The 22,700-nt window shown below is 39.8% G+C and overlaps 1 protein-coding gene across 1 annotated transcript in view; it reads left to right on the forward strand.

Annotated features, from left to right (window-relative positions):
* tbl3 (transducin beta like 3) overlaps positions 1-22,700 on the forward strand; it is a 38,441-nt gene that overhangs the window by 243 nt on the left and 15,498 nt on the right. Inside the window, exons 2-18 of the mRNA XM_057817769.1 lie at positions 29-80; positions 190-285; positions 361-408; positions 483-624; positions 701-785; positions 860-1,030; positions 1,184-1,259; positions 5,765-5,861; positions 5,938-6,158; positions 6,256-6,397; positions 9,488-9,546; positions 9,639-9,745; positions 11,379-11,514; positions 16,022-16,261; positions 16,348-16,418; positions 22,045-22,201; positions 22,303-22,361. Coding sequence (XP_057673752.1) covers positions 29-80; positions 190-285; positions 361-408; positions 483-624; positions 701-785; positions 860-1,030; positions 1,184-1,259; positions 5,765-5,861; positions 5,938-6,158; positions 6,256-6,397; positions 9,488-9,546; positions 9,639-9,745; positions 11,379-11,514; positions 16,022-16,261; positions 16,348-16,418; positions 22,045-22,201; positions 22,303-22,361 — 1,959 coding nt within the window. The remainder of the gene's footprint in view (positions 1-28; positions 81-189; positions 286-360; positions 409-482; positions 625-700; positions 786-859; positions 1,031-1,183; positions 1,260-5,764; positions 5,862-5,937; positions 6,159-6,255; positions 6,398-9,487; positions 9,547-9,638; positions 9,746-11,378; positions 11,515-16,021; positions 16,262-16,347; positions 16,419-22,044; positions 22,202-22,302; positions 22,362-22,700) is intronic.

Genomic DNA, 22,700 nt, shown 5'->3' on the forward strand with positions numbered 1-22,700 from the left:
TCTATATTTTATTTTGTTTTTTTTACAGTTACGCTGTTTCAAGTAAGATTGAACCTTTTTACAAAGGTGGAAAAGTGCAGGTAAACATGCAAATTGTTTATTGGACTCAACATTTTTAAGATGGAAAAGGATATTTTATTTTAAATCAGCAAATTACTCCTTAAAACATTTGCTTTATTTCTTTGACAGATCAGCAAAGATGAAAAATACATCTTTTGCACCTGTGGATCTCGAGTTAATGTTTTGGAGATCAGTACCGGGAAGGTCATCCACAGCATTGAGCATGTAATTCCAAAAACACATTCTGACAGTGTCATCTTAGTAATTGAACATTTTATTAATTCCGTGTCATGTGTGCAGGATGATCAAGAAGACATCACATCGTTTGCGTTGAGCTGTGATGATGAGGTAATCTCGCATCTTGGACAAAATTAATATATACTGCTAGATGTCTTAAGTTTGTGTTTCATATCCTACCACAGATGCTTGTAACAGCCAGTAGAGCGCTTCTTCTGAAGCAGTGGGACTGGAGGCAACCACAATGTACTCGCTCCTGGAAGGCCATACACACAGTTCCCATAGCCAGCATGACTTTTGACTCCACCTCCACACTCTTGGCAACAGGTCAGCATGATTAATAAGCACCTCTTATTTTGATTGAGTGCATAGATGCATACCACATCCTCTTGTTTGCTTGTAGGCGGCTGTGATGGCACTGTCAAGCTTTGGGATGTGGTGAAGCAATACTGCACTCACAACCTTAAGGGTGCTTCTGGTGTTGTGCAGTAAGTTAGACTAAAGCTCTAAACTCGAAAAACAGCAAAACAAACAAAAAATAATGTCAATTTTATGCCCCCAGCCTAGTTGAGTTCCACCCAGACACAGACCGTCTGCAGCTCTTCACATCATCAGTGGACTGCGGCATTCGGCTTTGGGACCTGCGCACCAGCCAGGTTGTGTGCGTGCTTCAGAGCCACTACAGCGCCGTCACTTCACTCAGCTTCAGCTCTGATGGCAACACCATGATCAGGTACAAATGTTGAGTAGCGCCATTGCATTGGCCGCCATTGATGGTGAAAGGCATCCACTCCATTTTGACTGGGAAGGAATGGATTGAATGTCCTTTCCTGTCATTTTTTTGTGACGTCCTTCACATTGTGTTGTCCCTTTGTTTGAATTGTAGCTCGGGGAGGGACAAAATCTGCACTGTTTGGGATCTGAAAAGCCTGACAGTGAAGAGAACTGTACCTGTCTTTGAGGTAAGCCTCTGGCAGCTATTGTTTATTAAAGTGGAAGTTCTTGATATTAGGCTGATCTTCGAGTTAGCGGGGATTTAATTAGTGCAATTTGTTAGTTATTATTTCCGGGCTGCGCCGTGGCTAAGCTAGCATGGGTCAATGGTGCCATCCTAGCATCTCAATAAAAAACGATAAACATATCTAACGTGGTCAAATAAATTCGAAATGCAGATCGTTATTCAAAATACCCATGCGGCCAAAACAATGTGACACCCAACTGCCGTAATTCATTTATTTCGCCGGGGCTATTTCTTTTAAATGCGTAATGTGACCACAATAGTGAGAGGAGTGCTTCGGTCACTCGTGCTCATGCTGCATTTGAGGAAGTTTGGAAGCCAGACTTATCGCACTTGGATGGTACCAGTTCCAAGTGTTTTTATTTTGGCCATCAAAAGACATGTTGACCTCAGTCTAACCTTCCTTCTCTTTAGCGATCAAATATTGGAGGAAAAACGATGGCTAAGGTAAATAAACCACACTATAAACTGCTTTCTTTAGTTCTACTAATGACAGGCAGCGCATTTTGTCGAGTGACGTCTGATTGAAGCAACTCTCACGAGTTGGGGTACTTTTTTTCTTCTGACTTCGCGACTAGGGCCCCCAGTTCGAGTGGCGTTCCAATGATATTTACCCTGTTTGGAGGTTGAAAAAACTCCCAACTTTCCACCATCTTTGAATGCAGCATCATTCTACAAGTCTTGACTGAAAAACGGCAACATAGTGAAACGTGCATTTAGATGCTCTGGAAACAGAAAAAAGAAATGGGCAAATGAGAGTTTCCACAAATTTCCTATAAAGAACGAGGAACAATGTGGATACTTGCTGCTGGCTACAACATAAACACACCAGTGGAAAAAATATCACTCCACTCTGCAGCCGGTTACCTAGATAGCTGCTGGATTACAATTGTTGGTGTTCATACTAAAGCTATTGACATGCAATGGTAAGTTTTAATAACTTCATCCTGAAAACATTGCCAAGACTATTGATTGAATAGGTCATTGGCGATTTTCATGCGTGCATAGGTTGTTTTTTTATTGGCATGCTAGGACGGGCCCATTGACTCACGTTAGCTTAGCCACTCCGGAGCCCTGAAATGAATAAATTACTAACTAACTGCACGGAATTTGTTGAAATAGACTCCACTGACTAATTAAACCCCCGCTAACTCGAAGATTTAGCCTAATGTAAAAAAATCGGAACTTCCCCTTTAAAGAGCATACGACGGGAGAAAAAAAATCTTAAATAGCATTATTATGTGAATTAGAATCATATTTTGAGACGATTCGACTATATACAACAATTTAGCAAAGCGCAGATGACGAGAAATTAGTCTTTTAATATGCCGGTTAGCCACGCCTACCATTATAGGGGTCTAGCGTCCTCAACAGGTGGATGACATCAGCGGGAAAATGGGCTAATCGGTTTTACTATTCAGCCAATTGAGGGGGAATTATTCAGAACGAGGAAAACGCGACGAAGAGAGCCGCAAAATGTAATTGTTTCAGTCTCTCCAATATTTTTACAGGATATTCTTTTTATCCAAGTATTTTTCCCCATTAGCTAAATAAATGGCTTGAGAAGGACCAGTCAGCCCGTCATTGGGGAGCTATTCACAACGAGGAAAACGCGACGAAGAGAGCTGCAAAATGTCATTGTTTCTGTCTCTTTACTTCAAGATTTTTACAGGATATTCTTTTTATCCAAGTATTTTCCCCAATTGCTAAATAAATGGCATGGTCATGACAAATAACAGTCTTGTGCTAAATAATAAAATAATAATAAATAATAATAATGACAATAATAATAATAATAAAAATGCACTTATTCAGGACGACATGGCAAAATTACTCCATAATGGTCAAAACCGTCGACTTCACCTTTGCTGTCGCAGCTCCTGAACGATATTTTGTGACACCTAAATCGGACATATGTCATGTCCCTTCCCCAGCTTCGGAGAATATAAACAAACCAAGAGGCGTGACAGCTAGCCGACATGCTAACCCAAACCGAGTGATGTTTCAAAGTCTTCGAAGCGGAAAATCACAAATAACTAGCCCGGATTATTTGACATGACGACTGGGTTGTCGATTGTCTTCGTGATCGGCAAACCGCCCGGCGGAGAGCAATTTACAGTTCGTTCCCCGGAGGAGGGCAGCTGCAGTTGTTGTGCAGCTAACGTGCTGCTGCTAATGTGCACGAGGAGAGCTTTTTACATGCCTATCAATGATCAAACGTAAGTAGTCCTTTATTTAAAGAAAGTTTGTAGTGTTTACTTTGTAATCGCTGTATTAATATTTGACATAATACAAAACAAGATGTTTACTCACTTCCTCGTAAGTCCAATTGTCCCACAGTAGTAGGGCTTGGCCAATATCCACAGTGAATGGGAACCTTTTGAAAAGGCGTACACGCCTCTCCCTCATAAAGCAAGATTTGTCTGCAGCCATTTGGCTGGCGTGATGCGAAAAATAAACGTATTAATCCGCAAAATCAGCTGAATCCTTAGTCCTCATACACAACAGTACGGCTGTTTAGTGAAGAGGACGCCTTCATCCGTATACGTCACAGCGCCCTCCTCCTCAATGCAAGACCGAAGCCGGAAGTCACTCACTTTCATGGCGCAGGATTAAAAAAACTAAATAAATATAGTAGAGCTGGGCGGTAAACCGAAAATTTATCGTCACCGAAATTCTTCACGATGACTGACGTAATTTTGACCATGTCGGTAAATTCGGTAAATTAATAAAACAAGAAAATAGTCTTTTCATCCCGCTTTGACTCTGTGTTGTTCGCCTATGTTCATTCCCCTTTAAGAAAGCAGTGAATGCACTTACGTAGGAAGTCACGTGATCATCAGGAAGCCAATCAAACAGAAGTCCGGTAAGCTAACGCTAGCAGCTAATGCTACAAGCAAAACGTGATGGAGTGTGGCTTAAGGGAGGTTCGCCAAACTTTCACCCGACCTTTAATAGACTCTTGGTGACATCCAGACGGGCTTTCACCCGCTGTCCTCCCTTGTTCTCACGATTTCCGGAGAGGGTGCTTTCAGTGCTTTCTACTGGTAGCCAGGCCACAGGCTAACGCTAGCAGCTAACGCTAGAGGCCGCTAGCGGCTAACGCTACAAATGAACGTGATGGAGTCGGATAGCGGCTCTAACCTTGTCGAAACGGCTGACTTTAATGAGTGGATTGGGCACGGACTGCATCTAGCAATTACTATGTCGCGTTATTTTGTATCTGACTGTGTGATTTCTCTGATAGCTTTTGTGATGGTAAAGCATTCAGCATAAAGCACAATCCAACGGTGAAACTTCTAATATGACCGAGAAATGGCCCCAGCTATTTTTCTGTATGTGCTTAATTCTGTGTCATTATTGCTATCATAAAATCTTAAGTGTTTCATTTGCAGAAGATCAATATAGCTTTAATGTGTGTCTGTCTGTCTGTTTGGGGGTTCATGTATGCATGTATTTATTAAAAAATGCACTGGGGGAAAAAAAACCCTGAAACCATAAAGTACACACTTGTATTGAATAATTATGTCACAGCAGCTATTAACAATAAATTGTCTTTTCGAAGTGTACTGTTCAAGCTGCAAGTCATTTGTGTTACAATGACATGTTTGCACAGGCATATTGATTTTGACAATGTACATTGTTCAAGCCATACACGCTGTTATAAATGCTCATACTTGAATTCTTATTGTTTACAATACATTTTTATAAACCTAATGTCTAGACTGCATGTATAATTGTTAAATATATCAAATTGAATGCTGGTAACTAAATCAACAAGAAACTTAATCTGTATTTCATGCATTGATTAAGATTTTCAAATTATATAACAGTCCGCTTGGGCGACTTTATCGTCATTTATCGTTATCGAGGTAAATCTGCTCCATTTATCGTGATACGTGTTTAAGGCCATATCGCCCACCCCTAAAATATAGCGATCGCTTCCACACACGTCCAAGCGGTCCATATCATTCAGGAGCATAAAATACCACGTGTATTATGAAATAAACATGCTTTTCCGTGTAACATGCACGTTAAGTGGGTTACTGCACTAAAAAAATATATTTTTTTGTATTTTCTGATTCATTTTCGGTGGCCGTTTTGATAGTTTGTTTTTATATGCCTTTGTTTACAAATATTTTTAAAAAAATTTCCCCTCAAATTTGGCACACTTGTGTAGAAACATGCTTATTGATCTATTTGAGTATTTTGAAATAATGCGCTTTAGTTATGTAGTTATTGACAGCTGAATCTTGATTACACCGTTTGCCAGAGCAATGTGAAATTTCAGCCAGACTAAGCATATTTGTTGTTAACCAATCACTTGTACAAATATACTGACCATGGTAATCACAGACTGTATAATACATTTTGATACGTTTTTATAAATTGTTCATTTCATTTGTTCTGGTAATGCTGTTACATGACTTGTGTTGCCTTTTTCTGCAGGCGGTGGAAGGTGTTTTAATTCTGCCTACGACATTAGACCTCTCTCAAATTGAAGTGAAGAACAAAGACTTGCATTTCATCACAGCTGGCAGCAAAGGTTTAATGTTGACTTAGTTATTTCTAATACCTGCCCATTTTCTACGACACTAACTCTTTCAAACTCTCCCACGTAGGCATGTTGAGAGTGTGGGAGGCCAGTACGGGCCGCTGTGTCTACCAGCAGCCTCGGCCGACCAATCTCAGTTCACCTCCAGAGGGGGAGGAGAAGGACGACGGTGATCCCCGCAGTCTCACATACTTGCTTGACCTGCCCGCGTCCGCCAGGCTGGCCACCGTCACAGCAGAGCACAACATCGTTCTCTACCAGCTTCCTGCTCTCAGCACACAGCAGCAGGTGAGCCGGGAGAGCTTGCAGTGCACGATCATGTTAGCAACACTCTCATATGATTTCTTTTCTCGCAACAATCTCATATGATTTTTTTTTCTCGCAGTTTGTGGGTTACAATGACGAGGTGCTGGACGTGAAATTCCTGGGCCAAAATGACAGCCACATTGTGGTGGCGACCAACAGCTGCCAGCTCAAAGTGTTTGAGTTGCTCACCAACAGCTGCCAGATCCTCTACGGGCACTCTGGTGAGTTGCCAGCAGGTGGCAGTGTAGGAATGCATAACTCGAATAAGAAATTGATCGGCACTTTGTTTTCATATTGTCTGATTCATGTTTTACTTGATTTTTATGCTGTATTTTAACTGATACTTTTGATGAATCTGTACTGAAAACTAGAGTGAATGTAGTTAAAACTTTTTATCAACTCATTGGCTGCCGTTGGCGACGACAGACGTCCAATCCGTTTTGACTGGGATAAAGCGAATGATTGTTGTCAGCCAAAGTAAAAATGGATGGGACGGCTATCGCTGTCAGTGGCGACCAATGAGTTAACATATGAAGTAAACATTAAACACAAAAGTTTGACTCTTAATTCCCTGCTGTAACAATTTTCCTGCCATGGTTAATGCACTTACAACTAGGGTTACACCGTTCACAGTTTTCTGCTAATCACCGATTTCTGAAAAACTTGACATGCCGATCTTGATTTTTTAAAATTTTTTTTATTATAAACAGTGTCCCCTTTTAATAGTCAAATCGTCTTATTTTATTGTAAAACATTACTGTTAAACAAGACTGTTTAAAAAAAAAAAAAACTACTGTTTATATACATGTTGAAGGTCTCTAAAAAACATAATTGAAAAGTTTTTATTTCCACATTGCTAAATTACAATTTTCTTGACCAAAAATTCTAATACAGCAGTACTTTTGCTTTACGAAAAGAAAATCACAAGGTTTAGGGAAATTGGTAAATTAATTTTCTGGAAATAAAAAACAACAAAATTATATCAGATTTGAAAGGTATTACATGACATAAACGCACAAATGAAAGAGTAATGAGTCCATCTAGTGGCCTTAAAACAATTATGACACAGTGACTACACTGTATGCAAAGCCAATTTAATTCCACTCTTTCCTACATTAACGTACAATGAGCGACGGATGTTACAATCAAACATTATGTAGGGGGTCACAAAAGTATGAAAATATCCAACAAAGGCACTTCTCAAATGAATGACCACGAATGTTCGTGACAAACTGCTAGCGGGCTATTGTAGCTAACTGACTTGAGACTCGATTGGTGGCAAAATAACTTACCTTTTTAGTAGTGTTGCACTGAGACCATTTTTTGGCCCCGATACCGATACCTAGCTGTGCAGTATTGGCCGATACCATACCAATACCACTTTGTTTGAAATAAATATATACAGTGGGGAGAACAAGTATTTGATACACTGCCAATGGGAAAACCCACTGGCAGTGTATCAAATACTTGTTCTCCCCACTGTATGTATATATCGATATTTATACACAAAGAGAAACAAGTGAACTTTTTATTGCATACCTGGTACGGGTAACAATAGTTAAATTAGCCTTTGGCTGTCAAAGGCCAAAATAGTGCTAAATTCGTGAAATTAAAACATGTATAATACTAGACCAACAGTAAGAAAGTAAAAATACAATGAATGAATAATGAATAAACTTTTTAAACCCTGAGTTTTGACTGTCAAAGGCCAAACAGTGCAACTTTCATGAAATTATAACTAAGAATAATTGACCACATCAACCTGTCTCTCTATTAGCCTCCCTCTGTGGACCAGCAACACCACACACTTATCCTCTTAGCTTAGCTCACTTTGCTTACTTCTACAGCACTTTTGTATAGGCTTGCCACCTGTCCTTTGAAATAAGGAATCGTTCCGAATTGGGAATTAAATATATATATATGTATATGAATGTATGTATATACAGTGGGGAGAACAAGTATTTGATACACTGCCAATGGGCATTGGCAGTGTATCAAATACTTGTTCTCCCCACTGGATATATATAATTAGATACATTTCTTTGCATTTCAGGAGTTTTGGTGATGTCCCTTTTTTTCGTCGCCTGGACGGCTTTGGGCGCGAGGGGGGCGTCCCTTATTTCTATTTCTAAAAGGTGGCAACCCTACTTTTGAAACAGGTCTCAAATTACTGCAGCATTTATTTCAGTAAAAGACAATAAAATTAAAGTAGACGAAGTGAGCTGACCTTTCTCTTTGTAGCAGTTGCTGCTGTTGTAGCATGCAATTATTGTAATCGACAGAGATTATAAACTGAAATATGTCCAAACCGCCGACATTTTTGTCTTGTAGTTTGTTTTTCCTACGTATGAAAAAGCTGCCCCGGCATTGGTTAAGAGCGACTATTGGCCCGCTCTCATTGGTCTGGAGCAGGCCAATGGCGATAGCTGCTTGGCATGCAAAATGATCACGTGTCATCACACAACAGAGAGGTCAAGTGTTATAATACTGGACCGGTAAATGGTATCGGCGCCCTCTTTGTTGGTACTCGCCGGTACCGACACCACCATTTCGGGCTGGATCGGACCCCCCTGCCGATACTTGTATCTGTATCAGTGCATCTTTAATTTTTAGTGATCAACCGATCACCAATACACCTAAATTTATGGAATCGGTCCCCATCGATCAGCCAACCAGTCAATCATCGATGCACCTTTACTCACAACCGATCCCTGAAATGATCCTAAAAAGTTTCTCGATCAAGGAATATGATCAATTTTTCACCCATCCCACTGTAACCTCTAACTATTCATTATTTTTATTTTACCAATAATGTAACGTTTTTTTTTGTTTTTTTTCCAAATACGGAATGTTGTTCGACAGTTTTTTGCTTGTCTTGTGAGCAAGTATTCTTAGAGGAGGCTGGAACAGATTGCATAATCAAATTTATATTCATTTCAATAAGGAAAGGTCATTTGATATGGGATAGTTTTGACTTCCTTAATTAAACTTAAATCTTCTGCCGACGTTTTTACACACACAAATATTTCTATGTAAACATTTCCTCTTCCTGCTATTTTGTAGTCAGTCAAAGAGTGGAAACATGACACAACCAGGAAATATCATGAAGCAAGACTGTAACAAGGATTAGTGTAGTTCTGTAGATAAGGCACCACCAAAGACGTCATCGACTCATTTTGGATCCAGGGTGTTGTCCCTACTATTTTACGCAATGCCTGTCATTAGAATGAATACAATACAGTGATGAATGACAAATATATGGGCAACCTGAAGGAATGTTATCATTTACCTTTAACTTTCCTACTTCACAGATACTGTGTTGTCATTGGATGTGTTCAAAAAAGGCTTTGTCTTTGCAAGCTGCGCAAAGGTGAGCGCACACCTGCTTGAGACACAATGACATTTTTTCTTTAAGTCACGTTGGTAACAAAGTGCATCTCTTGTGGTGTATACGTATCACAGGACAGGTCATTGCGTGTGTGGCAAATGGACGCTGATAGTGGCCATGTCCGCTGCGTGGCTGTCGGCGCCAACCACGCTAACGCCGTTGGCTCCATTTCGTTCTCCAGGTAACATGAAACACACATCCCCGCATAATAATGATAGGAAAGTAGGCCTGGGCGATAAATTGATTTTTTTTTAATGAATTTAATGAGATGAAAAAGAACCTGGGGCTCATTTTTGCTTAATTTTTGTTGTTGTTTTTTATTTTTATGATGATTAAAACTAATATTGGCATGTAAATTGCAAAATTTAGAGTCATTTTTTAAAAATATAAAACATAGACATAAAACTCTAATTCAATCAAATTAAATACAATTCAGTTTTAGTTGTATAGCCCTATATCACAAAAAGTTTTTGTCAAAGGGCTTTGCAGAGGCAATATGATACACATTCAAAAACAGATGAATTAAATAAAGTTCAAGTCCAAGTCCTGGGCATCCCGCATCCTTAGACCCTCCATGTCGGCAAGGAAAAACTCAAAAAACTCTTTGGAAAAAATGAGAAACCTTGGTGAGAACCACAGTCAGGAGAGATCCACTGAACGTTTTTAGTCTAATCTTAAATGTACAGATTGTGTCGGCTTCTTTAATACTTGCTGGAAGCTGATTCCATAGGACAGGAGCTTGGTAGCTAAAGGCTCTAGCGCAGACATGAGGCCCCCAGCCTCTGTCATAAGATCAATAACGTCTGGCCCGCACACAGACTTAATAAATTGGTCAGCAGTACTGCTACCAGCATATGAAGTAGCTTAAACATTAAATACTGATCCTCATTTACACACTAAAAGGCAGCAGCCCTTCAAGCAACATTATCCCGTGTGACCCTTGACTTCCAATTTTCTAAAATGACAACAATCAACAACAAAAAAAGTTGACTGCGATGGCCGACGCTTCAAGGATAGGTGGAAAATGGACTATTTCTTCACTAAAATACGCAACAACTGTGTCTGCCTCCTTTGCAAAGAAACAGTCGGTGTTTTTCAAGAGTTTAATGTGATGCGATATTACCAAACAAGACACGCTGACATGCACGACAAGATTACAGGGAAGATACGCAGCGAGAAATTGAAGAAACTTGAAGCTAGTTTAATTTCACAGCAGCAGTATTTCACAAGATCCCGAGAATCGAAAGAGAACGCCACAAAGGCTAGTTGCGAGATTGTTGAAATTATTAATTAAAAAAATAAAAAAATAAAGCAAATGTGACACAAGAAATGACTTGCTAAAATTTGCTTAAATATATTGTTCTTCATAAAGTACGTCAGCCAAGGTCGGCCCCCCACATTTTTACCACACCAAATCTGGCCCCCTTAGCAAAAAGTTTGAACACCCCTGCTCTAGCGCCTACTGTACTTTTAGAAACCCTGGGAACTACCAGTAGACAAGTAGTAATGACAACAGGAAGACTTCTGCACATGCACCCATCTATAAAATGGGAAGAATGAAAATAAGTGTTTGAGGCTGGTAGGAATGTAACCTTAAAGAAGTCAGCCAAGGTGCATGTGAGGGAATGGAAATCTAGCGTCTAGAGTTATTCATGAAAATGAGTTTGCCTTAGTTCTTTTGTGTAGTTTATGTTTGGGGGCTGACAGCACAGAGTGGGAAGATACGGAATTTATTTTGAATTGTACCTGTCTTTTGTACTTAGGTAAAAAAAATATCTGGAAAATTTATGCTTAATTTGTGCGTGTGCGTGCAGGTTGAAAGCATCCTTCCTAGTGTCCGGTAGTCAGGACTGTACTGTGAAGGTGTGGGATCTCCCCCCAGACTTATCCACTGCAGCCACGGACTTGCATCAGCTGATTGCACGTACTACGGAGAATGCTCACGATAAGGTAGGATCGTGTCACTGTCATTGAGGGCAATAAACGTCCAATTGGGAGCCTATTCTGTTCAAATGTCTATTGTCTATTACCATCAATTGCATTCAACATGATTTTACAGTATATGCAACTGGTTTATTCTGAACAGTGCAAAGACAATAGCTAATATCAGTTATGTTGATGAATCATGCAGAAGTGGAAAGAAAATAAATTTAGTATTCCAAATATGATACGTTTAATATTAGGACTATTTTTGCTGCACCTAAAAAAAGCCTCCAACAGACATTGCATTCAAATGCCACCCACTCAAATGAAAAAGTTCCATTGTTTAACAGGCTGCAATGATTCATCCACAGCTGTATCTTAACACGTGTTTTTACTAGAGATCGACTGAGAAGGTTTTTTTAAGGACTGATACCGATACCGTTTATTAATAGTTAGAGGGGCCGATAACCGGTTTATGGAGCCGGTATTCATTTCTTGTAAAAATGCAAAAAATGGCGTAAAAAAACTGAATAATGCACACACTGAACTTCATTGAAATGCTCTAAGCATGTTTATTGAATCACACAAATAGAAAATAATAGCTAAAAATAGGGGGGGCGTGGTTCAGTGGTAGAGTAGTCGTTCCCCAATACAGAGGTTGTGCATTCGATTCTCCGCTCTGATGACCTCCGGTAAGTATCCTTGAGCAAGATGCTAAGCCCCACGTTGCTCCTGGTGCTGCATCACCGTTAGGTAGATGAGGATATACTATGATTCCTCGCTATATCGCGCTTCAAACTTTGCGCCCTCGGTCCATCGAGGATTTTTTTCAATTAAAAAAAAAAATACAGTATTTTATTTTAAAATGTTAATATTATGCATGTATACATGCACAAATCATTGCTTTAGTTTTTAAATACAGTATCTCATTTATATCAAAATGATTACATTTGCATTGCTAAAAAAAACATTTATTAAAGTACACATATACAAATATATATATTTTTTTTAATTATACTTTGGGGGGAAAAAGGGAAATAATATGTCTTATATGTATCTGTATGTATGTATCGATATGTAATGTAAATACATTGCACACACCAATATGTGTGTGTGTGTATATATATACAGTTGTGGTCAAAAGTTTACATACACTTGTGAAGAACATAATGTCATGGCTCTCTTGAGTTTCCAGTTATTTCTACAACTCTGATTTTTCTCTGATAGAGTGATTGGAACAGATACTTCTTTGTCACAAAAAAACATTCATGAAGTTTGGTTCTTTTATGACTTTATTATGGGTGAACAGAAAAAAGTGATCAAATCTGCTGGGTCAAAAATATACATACAGCAGCGCTAATATTTGGTAACATGTCCCTTGGCCCTTTTCACTTCAATTAGGCGCTTTTGATAGCCATCCACAAGCTTCTGGCAAGCTTCTGGTTGAATCTTTGACCACTCCTCTTGACAGAATTGGTGCAATTCAGTTAAATTTGATGGCTTTTTGACATGGACTTGTTCCTTCAGCATTGTCCACAAGTTCTCAATGGGGTTTAAGTCAGGACTTTGGGAAGGCCATTCGAAAACCTTAATTCTAGCCTGATATAGCCATTCCATTACCACTTTTGATGTGTGTTTGGGGTCATTGTCCTGTTGGAACACCCAACTGCGCCCAAGACCCAATCTTCAGGCTGATGACGTTAGGTTATCTTGAAGAATTTGAAGGTAATCCTCCTTCTTCATTATCCCATTTACTCTCTGTAAAGCACCAGTTCCATTGGCAGCAAAACAGCCCCACAGCATAATACTACCACCACCGTGCTTGACTGTAGGCATGGTGTACTTGGGGTTAAAGGCCTCACCTTTTCTCCTCCAAACATATAGCTGGGATTGTGGCCAAACAGCTCGATTTTTGTTTCATCTTACCACAGAACTTTCCTCCAGAAGGTCTTATCTTTGTCCATTTGATCAGCAGCAAACTTCAGTCGAGCCTTAAGGAGCCGCTTTTGGAGCAAGGGCTTCCTTCTTGCACGGCAGCCTCTCAGTCCATGGAGATACAAAACACGCTTGACTGTGGACACTGACACCTGTGTTCCAGCAGCTTCTAATTCTTGGCAGATCTGCTTTTTGGTGATTCTCGGTTGAATCTTCACCCTCCTGACCAATTTTTCTCTCAGCAGCAGGTGATAGCTTGCGTTTCCTTCCCGATCGTGGCAGTGACAAAACAGTGCCATGCTCTCTATACTTACAAACGATTGTTTGCACTGTTGCTCTTGGGACCTGCAGCTGCTTTGAAATGGCTCCAAGTGACTTTCCTGACTTGTTCAAGTCAATGATTCGCTTTTTCAGATCCATGTATGTATATTTTTGACCCAGCAGATTTGATCACTTTTTCTGTTAACCCATAACTAAGTCATAAAAGAACCAAACTTCATGAATGTTTTTTGTGACAAAGAAGTATCTGTTCCAATCACTCTATCGGAGAAAAATCAGAGTTGTAGAAATAACTGGGAACTCAAAAGAGCCATGACATTATGTTCTTCACAAGTGTATGTAAACTTTTTACCCATATATTTTTTTCATCTAAATAAGCAACGCCTCTACTTCGTGGATTTCCGGGGGGGGGGGGGGGGGGGGGGGTGTTATCACTGTAGTTTGAAACGCTTTGAGGGCCTTAAAAAGGTGGAAAGGCGCAATACAAGTGTAATTCCATTTAACCAGTCAGAGGACGGGGCGAATACTCATGCAGGAGAGAGCGGCGCAGCTGGAACTGAGCTGAAGTAACCCAGGTTTAAGTAGATTTGTTCATATCGGCCGGTCGGATTAAAAAAAGGCTGATACTGATACGCGTCAAATTTCCAAATATAGGTGCCTATAATTGACTCGGCCGTTAATCGGTCTCTCTCTAGTTTTTATCCTTTATTTTTGAGTCTCAAGAAGGAACCAAGAAAATGGGAATATGTTCATTACATGGGAAAATTATATAGTGACTAGGGCTGCAGCTATTGATTATTTTAGTAGTCAATTAATTGATGAACTAGTTAGTTCGAATAATCAAGTAATCTGATATGGAACATAAAAAAATAAAATACCTACGCTGAGCCTCAAACGGTAGGCTATAAAAAATAAATTAAGGATCTAAGTACAACAAAAGAACAATTGGCTAACCTACATAGTAAAAGTCTGCTAGCTTAAAGGCTATAAAATGCAAACTTTTTTTTTTTTTAACAATGCTCTTAACAAATGGTTCAAACACATATTCCCACAAAAACTGCTAAATGTTCCTATAAACTTCTTCACAAATGCATTAAAAAACATTAGCTCAAACAAAAACTTAGCTTATGTTGATCTTAACAGGTAGCAGCTGGATTCAGACATGTGAAATGAGTTATTTCATATTCACTGTTGCCACAAGAGGGCAGTCTATCCACCCAAATCAATAAAACAAAATGTAAACACTTTCAAAACAAACCATTACAACACCACTTTAATTAAATGAATACTGGAAGCAGCTAAATTTAATTCGAATCTTTTTTCTAATAGAATTACTCGAGTTACTCCATTAATCGTTGCAGCACTAAAAGTGGCGTCATCAAGTTAAGTTGTTCCTAAATGTCGACAGCGTGTAGGACAGAGAAATAAAGGGGAAATATTCATTGTAATTTGAACGTTACACTTAAAAAAAAGAATGAACCAGGGCTGATCATTGACTAACATGTGAGCTTTATTCATTGCCTTTCCAATTCATTGTCCTTTCCATTTGGACTGGGAGATGTGGTTGTAAATGATCATGTTACAATGCTATCCATTTTGACTTTCCAGTCTAAATTAATCTGACGTCTATGACCGTCAATGAATTAAGATTTGTATTGTACACACAACAGAAAGCAGATGACACATGTGTGTATGATATGAGAGGCGTTAAAGTGATGTAGGAGTACAAAAAAAGGCATGGTTTGTTGTTCAATTGCTCAAGTGGTGACTAACAGAAAATTCCCGCAGCCACACACATTCCAAGACTGACAAAGGGTAAAATGAAAGATCAAATAATAAGCCATCTAAGCAGCCAAATTCAAAGCATCGCTATATTTGGGAAATTCCCTTCCACAATGTCCCAAAATTTCATTACACTTTCTGTCATCCTCATATTACCTATCCTGCAAATTTGAAATAAATAGACTAATGTATTATCAAGTTATCACAGAATTCCTTCTCTGGCATTTTTAACCCTTGATCTCATCACCATCTTCCGTTTCATATTCCAAACTTATCCTGCAAATTTGATAATAACCTCTTTGTTCAATCTTGAGTTATCTTGAACATGTATTTCAGACCTCTGTAACCTTTGACCTTATTAAAATTTAATTACCTATTCTGTTTCGTATTACAAACATAACAGAACAGAATACATCCGCTTTCTGTATATTTCGTCAACTTGTGGATTAGCTAATGGGATTCATGTGTATTAAAGTTCAGTATTGAGCAAGAAAAGGTGAAAGCACTCATCATAATCATAAATGACCTCTCATTCCAGGATGTCAACAGCGTGGCCGTTTCGCCCAACGACAAGCTGCTGGCTTCCGGCTCGCAGGACCGCACGGCCAAGCTGTGGTCCCTGGCGAGCCAGGGGACTATCAATCTGCTAGGCGTGTTTCGGGGCCACCGGCGCGGCGTCTGGTCTGTGTGCTTCTCGCCCGTTGACCAGGTGCTGGTCACTTCTTCCGCTGACGGTACCATCAAGTTGTGGAGCCTGCAGGACTTCAGCTGTCTCAAGGTAGGCAAGGAGATCCTTCCCAAAGTTTTTTGAGGTGCGGTTTGTAACTTGTAAAGTAAAAATACATGCTTTATTGTTTTGATTAGACATTTGAAGGGCACGACGCCTCCGTGTTGAAGGTCATCTTTGTGAGCCGAGGCACACAGCTGGTCAGCAGGTAAATCTTGACGCATATTTCTAAAGTGCCAAGACACATAATGCTATAATTGTCATGTGATATTGTTGACTTTAAAATTGTCCAAGTATTTTTCGCACTATAAGGTGCACTGGATTACAAGGCGCCCCATCAGTGAGCCAGTTAAGTTGGCCCCCAGTCAGACACAAATTTATTTAAAAATTATGTCAATCGTCTGTGCTACATTTGTGCCAGTTTGTGCTGTAAAAAGATTTGTTTGGGCTGCTGTCATTTTTGAGGTACTGTATTTACTAAGGGTGTAACGGTACATGTATTTGTATTGAACCGTTTCGGTGCGTGGTGTTCGGTTCGGAATGATGGCGTACCTAACAAGTTTCTGACGTAATGTAACCCTTACTTTTCGAGGCTGGGAGTCGATCGAGTTACAGTTTCTATGTGTAGATTATATTTACTCCATCTTCTCTACTATAATGAGGACCAACACCGTAGGACACTATAACCCAGAAACATCAACGGCGCGACAACGTGACCGCCGCGAGAACGCAATGAAACGCGGGCGTTTAAGTCAATCAGCCAATGCACACCAGTCACAGTGCGGCCGCGTGTTAGACGCGTCCCAGAAGCGGTGATGCACGCGAAAAGAACGGCAGAGTTTATTATTGGACGCGAGACGCGACCCTCCTGCGTCAGTACTACTACCGGTAGCTAGGATCGGGCAGACCGGAAGTCATTTGTGTAAAAATATGGTGGATCCGGTCGATTTTCGAACTAATATGCAATCATAACCCACTTTTTGAGTCCATCAGATCTCTTGAGTGGTAGATCGGGGCACAGTTGACATGTCTTTGTTGATTTACTGCTGTCTTCTCTGCTATAATAATAACCAACACGGCCCCGTGTTCAATACAAAACCCTCCTACCACAACAAAACAAGTAGGAACTAATATTCATATATCAACTAAAGTTATACAACATAAAATATACAATATAGATGAATACTACATCACATTTGTAAAATATAAACACATGATAAAATAAATGATAGCCCATTTAAATGAAATAAATTGAAATGAGCTAAAACACCTGTAATTAAATAATAAGAATATTAGACAGATCCTGCTTACACAATTAAATTTATTAATTTCTGTGTGGCGCTTAAACTTGAGAAAATCCACCAATAAAGCTTTTGAAAACCGTTCAAAGGAAACAAAAAAAAAGATTAATTGAGGCATTTCATTTGTAAAATACATGGTAAAATCTTTGTCATTGGGATTACTTTTCTCTTTAGTACAGAACTTCTTTTTTCTTCTTTCTTTCAGAAAGAAAGCTGACCAATACGCGGGGTCTGAAAGGCAAATTGTTGTTGGATTATCTTTAAATACCCGCTACTTTTTGAGCAGAATTCTAGCTTTGTATAGACCCTACTCACCAACGTCACAGAATGACGTGTCGCTGTATCCGGCCGCCATATTGTCCGTCTTTGTTTATCCGTATTCTCAATAGTTTCAATTTGTCGTGCAATTTATAGTGCAATTCATGGAAGCCCCGGTGCTTTCAGATGCTGTTAACTCATTGGATGCGTTGCATAAAAGGCGTTATGTGGAAAAGCTTCAGTCTATCCATTCACCAGATCCATATTTGATGCCTAAATCGATATTTTTCGACCCGCTGTCTTCGCCCTCTCTGCCTGACATCTGCTACCCTGATATCTACAACTATCTTGTCCACACAAAATCAGCCTATTCTCACGAAAGTTTGAAAAACTTTAAGAGCAGCACTCTACGCAACATTACCCCGTGTGGCCCTTTACTTCCAATTTTCTAAAATGGCGACAATCAATAAAAAAAAAAAAAGTTGACTACGATGGCCGACGCTTCAAGGATAGGTGGATATCGGACTATTTCTTCAATAAAACACGCAACAACTGTGTCTGCCTCATTTGCAAAGAGACAGTCGCTGTTTTCAAAGAGTTCGATGTGACACGATAATGATATTACCGAACAAGACACGCTGACATGTGCGACAACATTACAGGGAAGATACGCAGCGAGAAATTATAGCAACTTGAAGCTAGTTTAATTTCACAGCAGCAGTATTTCGCAAGAGCCCGAGTGTCGAAAGAGAACGCCACAAAGACGAGACTATTGAAATTATGAATTAAAAAAAATAATAAAGCAAATGTGACACACAGAAGGGCTCGCTAAAATTTTTTTAAATATATTGTTCATTTTTACCACACCAAATCTGGCCCCCTTTGCAAAACGTTTGGACACACCTGTTTAACTGATGATCCGTAGACGAGGCCAGCTTCTTTCACTTGGTACCAGTTAAATATTATTCAAAATGTAATGATGGTGGAAGAAATAAGCATCTTGAATTTGAAACTGTATGTTGTCGGCGATTAGCCTCGCAATGATCTTAATTGTGGTTGTCAGCCCAAAACCCTCTAAATATTTATTAAATGCATCTTACCTGATATAAAATGACTACTACATAATCTGCGGTAATCGTTTGGAGCCCAGTTTTCTCGTCGAATTGCAGCAGTCCATCTCGCTCTCCTCTCCGGGTCTCTCGGAATACGGTAGAACTTCAAGTCTCTCCGTCTATCTTCTCTGTTATTGCAACCAACCGCCACACATGCCTTCACCATTTTGATTATTAATGTTAACGAGCAGAAAAACACGCCATATCAGGAGGAATTTACGTAGCGGTAATGCGTCAACACGACGAGTAGACGGACAATATGGCGCGGAGGCGTGGTTGTGACGTCATGTGAGTAGGGTCTATAGCAGGGGTGGGCAAACCGGTCCTCGAGGGCCGCAGTGGGTCCTGGTCTTTGTTCCAACTGATTCAGCACAGACAGTTTAACCAATGAGGTTTCAGTGGAAACAAGAAGCACCTGACGGCAATCAACTGATTGTACTTGTAAGAAACCAGATTGGTGAAAGGCTATCCTCATGATGGGTATGAACAAAAACCCGCACCCACTGCGGCCCTTTGTGGAATAGTTTGCCCACCCCTGGTCTATAGGCTAATGTTCCTATTGTTGAAAGCACAAAGGTGTGTAATAAACAACTAGCACATTTAGATTTTGCATTTTGTTTTCTTACTGTACCGACAATGAACCGAACTGTGACCTCAAAACCGAGGTACGTACCGAACCGAGATATTTTATGTACCGTCACAACCTTAGTATTTACAATTCTTTAAGAGGTCAATCTGAGGTCAACCAGCCCCCCATTTTGATCTGGCTAAAAATGGTGTCAACCGTTTGTGCTGTATTAAATTTTGTTTTTGCTGAAACGGTTTTGTAGATATTCTACTTTTAATTTGTAGTGATGTAGTCACACGTGTTTATTTGTACTTTAATAAAGAATTTAAGTGTCCAAATTTTTTTGGGGGGGGGATTGATGAGCGTCAACAAAAATTTCATTGCAAAAAAAAAAAAAAAATGAGATTAGTCAACTAATCGTAAAAATAGTCTGCTGACTAATCGGGACAAAAATAGTCATTTGGGACTGCTCTAGATCAGTCAGTTAGATAAAGTTAGTTTCGAGGTCATTAAGCACAACCAGAATTCATATATCTGTAAGGTGCACTGTCAATTTTTAGAGAAAAAAAATAAAGGATTTTAAAAGTGCCTTGTAGTCAGAAAAATACATTATTCTTTTGAGCGTCTTAATTCATTGGCTTATGTTGATATCAGTCGCTGCCAGCATCTCCCTAGGACGTTTAAACGCCATTAGTGCAAGTGAATGAGTTAATAGTAAATATTGTCTTATTCACTTATTTTTTAATTAGTAACATGTTCTTTGTTTTTAAATTAAAAAAACACTGGAAAAGATTCCTATTCATGTTTTAATTTTTAAAATACAGTGCCTTGCAAAAGTATTCGGCCCCCTTGAATCTTGCAACCTTTCGCCACATTTCAGGCTTCAAACATAAAGATATAAAATTTTAATTTTTTGTCAAGAATCAACAACAAGTGGGACACAATCGTGAAGTGGGACAAAATTTATTGGATAATTTAAACTTTTTTAACAAATAAAAAACTGAAAAGTGGGGCGTGCAATATTATTCGGCCCCCTTGCGTTAATACTTTGTAGCGCCACCTTTTGCTCCAATTACAGCTGCAAGTCGCTTGGGGTATGTTTCTATCAGTTTTGCACATCGAGAGACTGACATTCTTGCCCATTCTTCCTTGCAAAACAGCTCGAGCTCAGTGAGGTTGGATGGAGAGTGTTTGTGAACAGCAGTCTTCAGCTCTTTCCACAGATTCTCGATTGGATTCAGGTCTGGACTTTGACTTGGCCATTCTAACACCTGGATACGTTAATTTTTGAACCATTCCATTGTAGATTTGGCTTTATGTTTTGGATCATTGTCCTGTTGGAAGATTAATCTCTGTCCCAGTCTCAGGTCTTGTGCAGATACCAACAGGTTTTTTTCCAGAATGTTCCTGTATTTGGGTGCATCCATCTTCCCGTCAATTTTAACCATCTTCCCTGTCTCTGCTGAAGAAAAGCAGGCCCAAACCATGATGCTGCCACCACCATGTTTGACAGTGGGGATGGTGTGTTCAGGGTGATGAGCTGTGTTGCTTTTACGCCAAACATATCGTTTTGCATTGTGGCCAAAAAGTTCAATTTTGGTTTCATCTGACCAGAGCACCTTCTTCCACATGTTTGGTGTGTCTCCCAGGTGGCTTGTGGCAAACTTTAAACGAGACTTTTTATGGATATCTTTGAGAAATGGGTTTCTTCTTGCCACTCTTCCATAAAGGCCAGATTTGTGCAGTGTACGACTGATTGTTGTCCTATGGACAGACTCTCCCACCTCAGCTGTAGATCTCTGCAGTTCATCCAGAGTGATCATGGGCCTCTTGGCTGCATCTCTGATCAGTTTTCTCCTTGTTTGAGAAGAAAGTTTGGGTCTTGGTAGATTTGCAGTGGTCTGATGCTCCTTCCATTTCAATATGATGGCTAGCACAGTGCTCCTTGAGATGTTTAAAGCTTGGGAAATTTTTTTGTATCCAAATCCGGCTTTAAACTTCTCCACAACAGTATCTCGGACCTGCCTGGTGTGTTCCTTGGTTTTCATAATGCTCTCTGCACTTTAAACAGAACCCTGAGACTATCACAGAGCAGGTGCATTTATACGGAGACTTGATTACACACAGGTGGATTCTGTTTATCATCATCGGTCATTTAGGACAACATTGGACCATTCAGAGATCCTCACTGAACTTCTGGAGTGAATTTGCTGCACTGAAAGTAAAGGGGCCGAATAATATTGCACGGCCCACTTTTCAGTTTTTTATTTGTTAAAAAAGTTTAAATTATCCAATAAATGTTGTTCCACTTCACGATTGTGTCCCACTTGTTGTTGATTCTTGACCAAAAAATTAAATTTCATATCTTTATGTTTGAAGCCTGAAATGTGGCGAAAGGTTGCAAGATTCAAGGGGGCCGAATACTTTTGCAAGGCACTGTATATATATATTACTAATATATTAAATATTCCCTGATTTGTGTAATATCAACCGTAAATAATGGGATTTGTAAATTAGCTGAAAAAATACATGAGGATTAGTCAACTGTAAAAATTGTTTGTGGCAGCCAAAATTCTAACCGCCCTCCCTCCGCAGCGGCTCGGATGGTCTGGTCAAACTGTGGACCATCAAGACCAACGAGTGCGTGAAGACGCTTGACGGTCACCAGGACAAAGTCTGGGGGCTCCATAGCAGCAGGAAGGACGACAAGATGGTGACCGGTTCTGCCGACTCCAACATAACCGTGTGGACGGTGAGGAACAGATGGCCACTATGAATACTATAATATCCTGGACGTGATGGTCTCACTGTTAAATTTTTTCGGCGTATGCGCATCCTCATGTCTCTTAACAGGACGTGACGGAAATCGAGCTGGCTGAGGAGCAAGCCAAGCAGGAGGATCAGATTATGAAGTAAGTCATCGGGTCATACTGCCTTTGTCACACAAAATTGCAAACAACCCAGTTGGCTTTTATTCTCAGCTGTTGCGACATACGGATAAATAAAGAAACCTTTTTGACAAAGACCGCCATTTTCATGCTTTTCTATTTAGTGTGACAATACCAGAGAGGCTGAGACTAAGAATTTGACAGGTTGCCTGCATGCCAACAAATTACATGCTTGCATGCACTCATTATCAAGGTTGTGTAAGCTGAAGCTGAAGGTTGCTTAAGCTTTTTTCATACAAAGCGTGCAAATAACACCAGGAGATGTGATCTTTATCAGCACACGGAGGTCGAATTGCCTCCTTT

This window comes from Corythoichthys intestinalis, chromosome 16, assembly GCF_030265065.1.
Source record: "Corythoichthys intestinalis isolate RoL2023-P3 chromosome 16, ASM3026506v1, whole genome shotgun sequence".
In the NCBI taxonomy this organism is placed as follows: Eukaryota; Metazoa; Chordata; class Actinopteri; order Syngnathiformes; family Syngnathidae; genus Corythoichthys; species Corythoichthys intestinalis.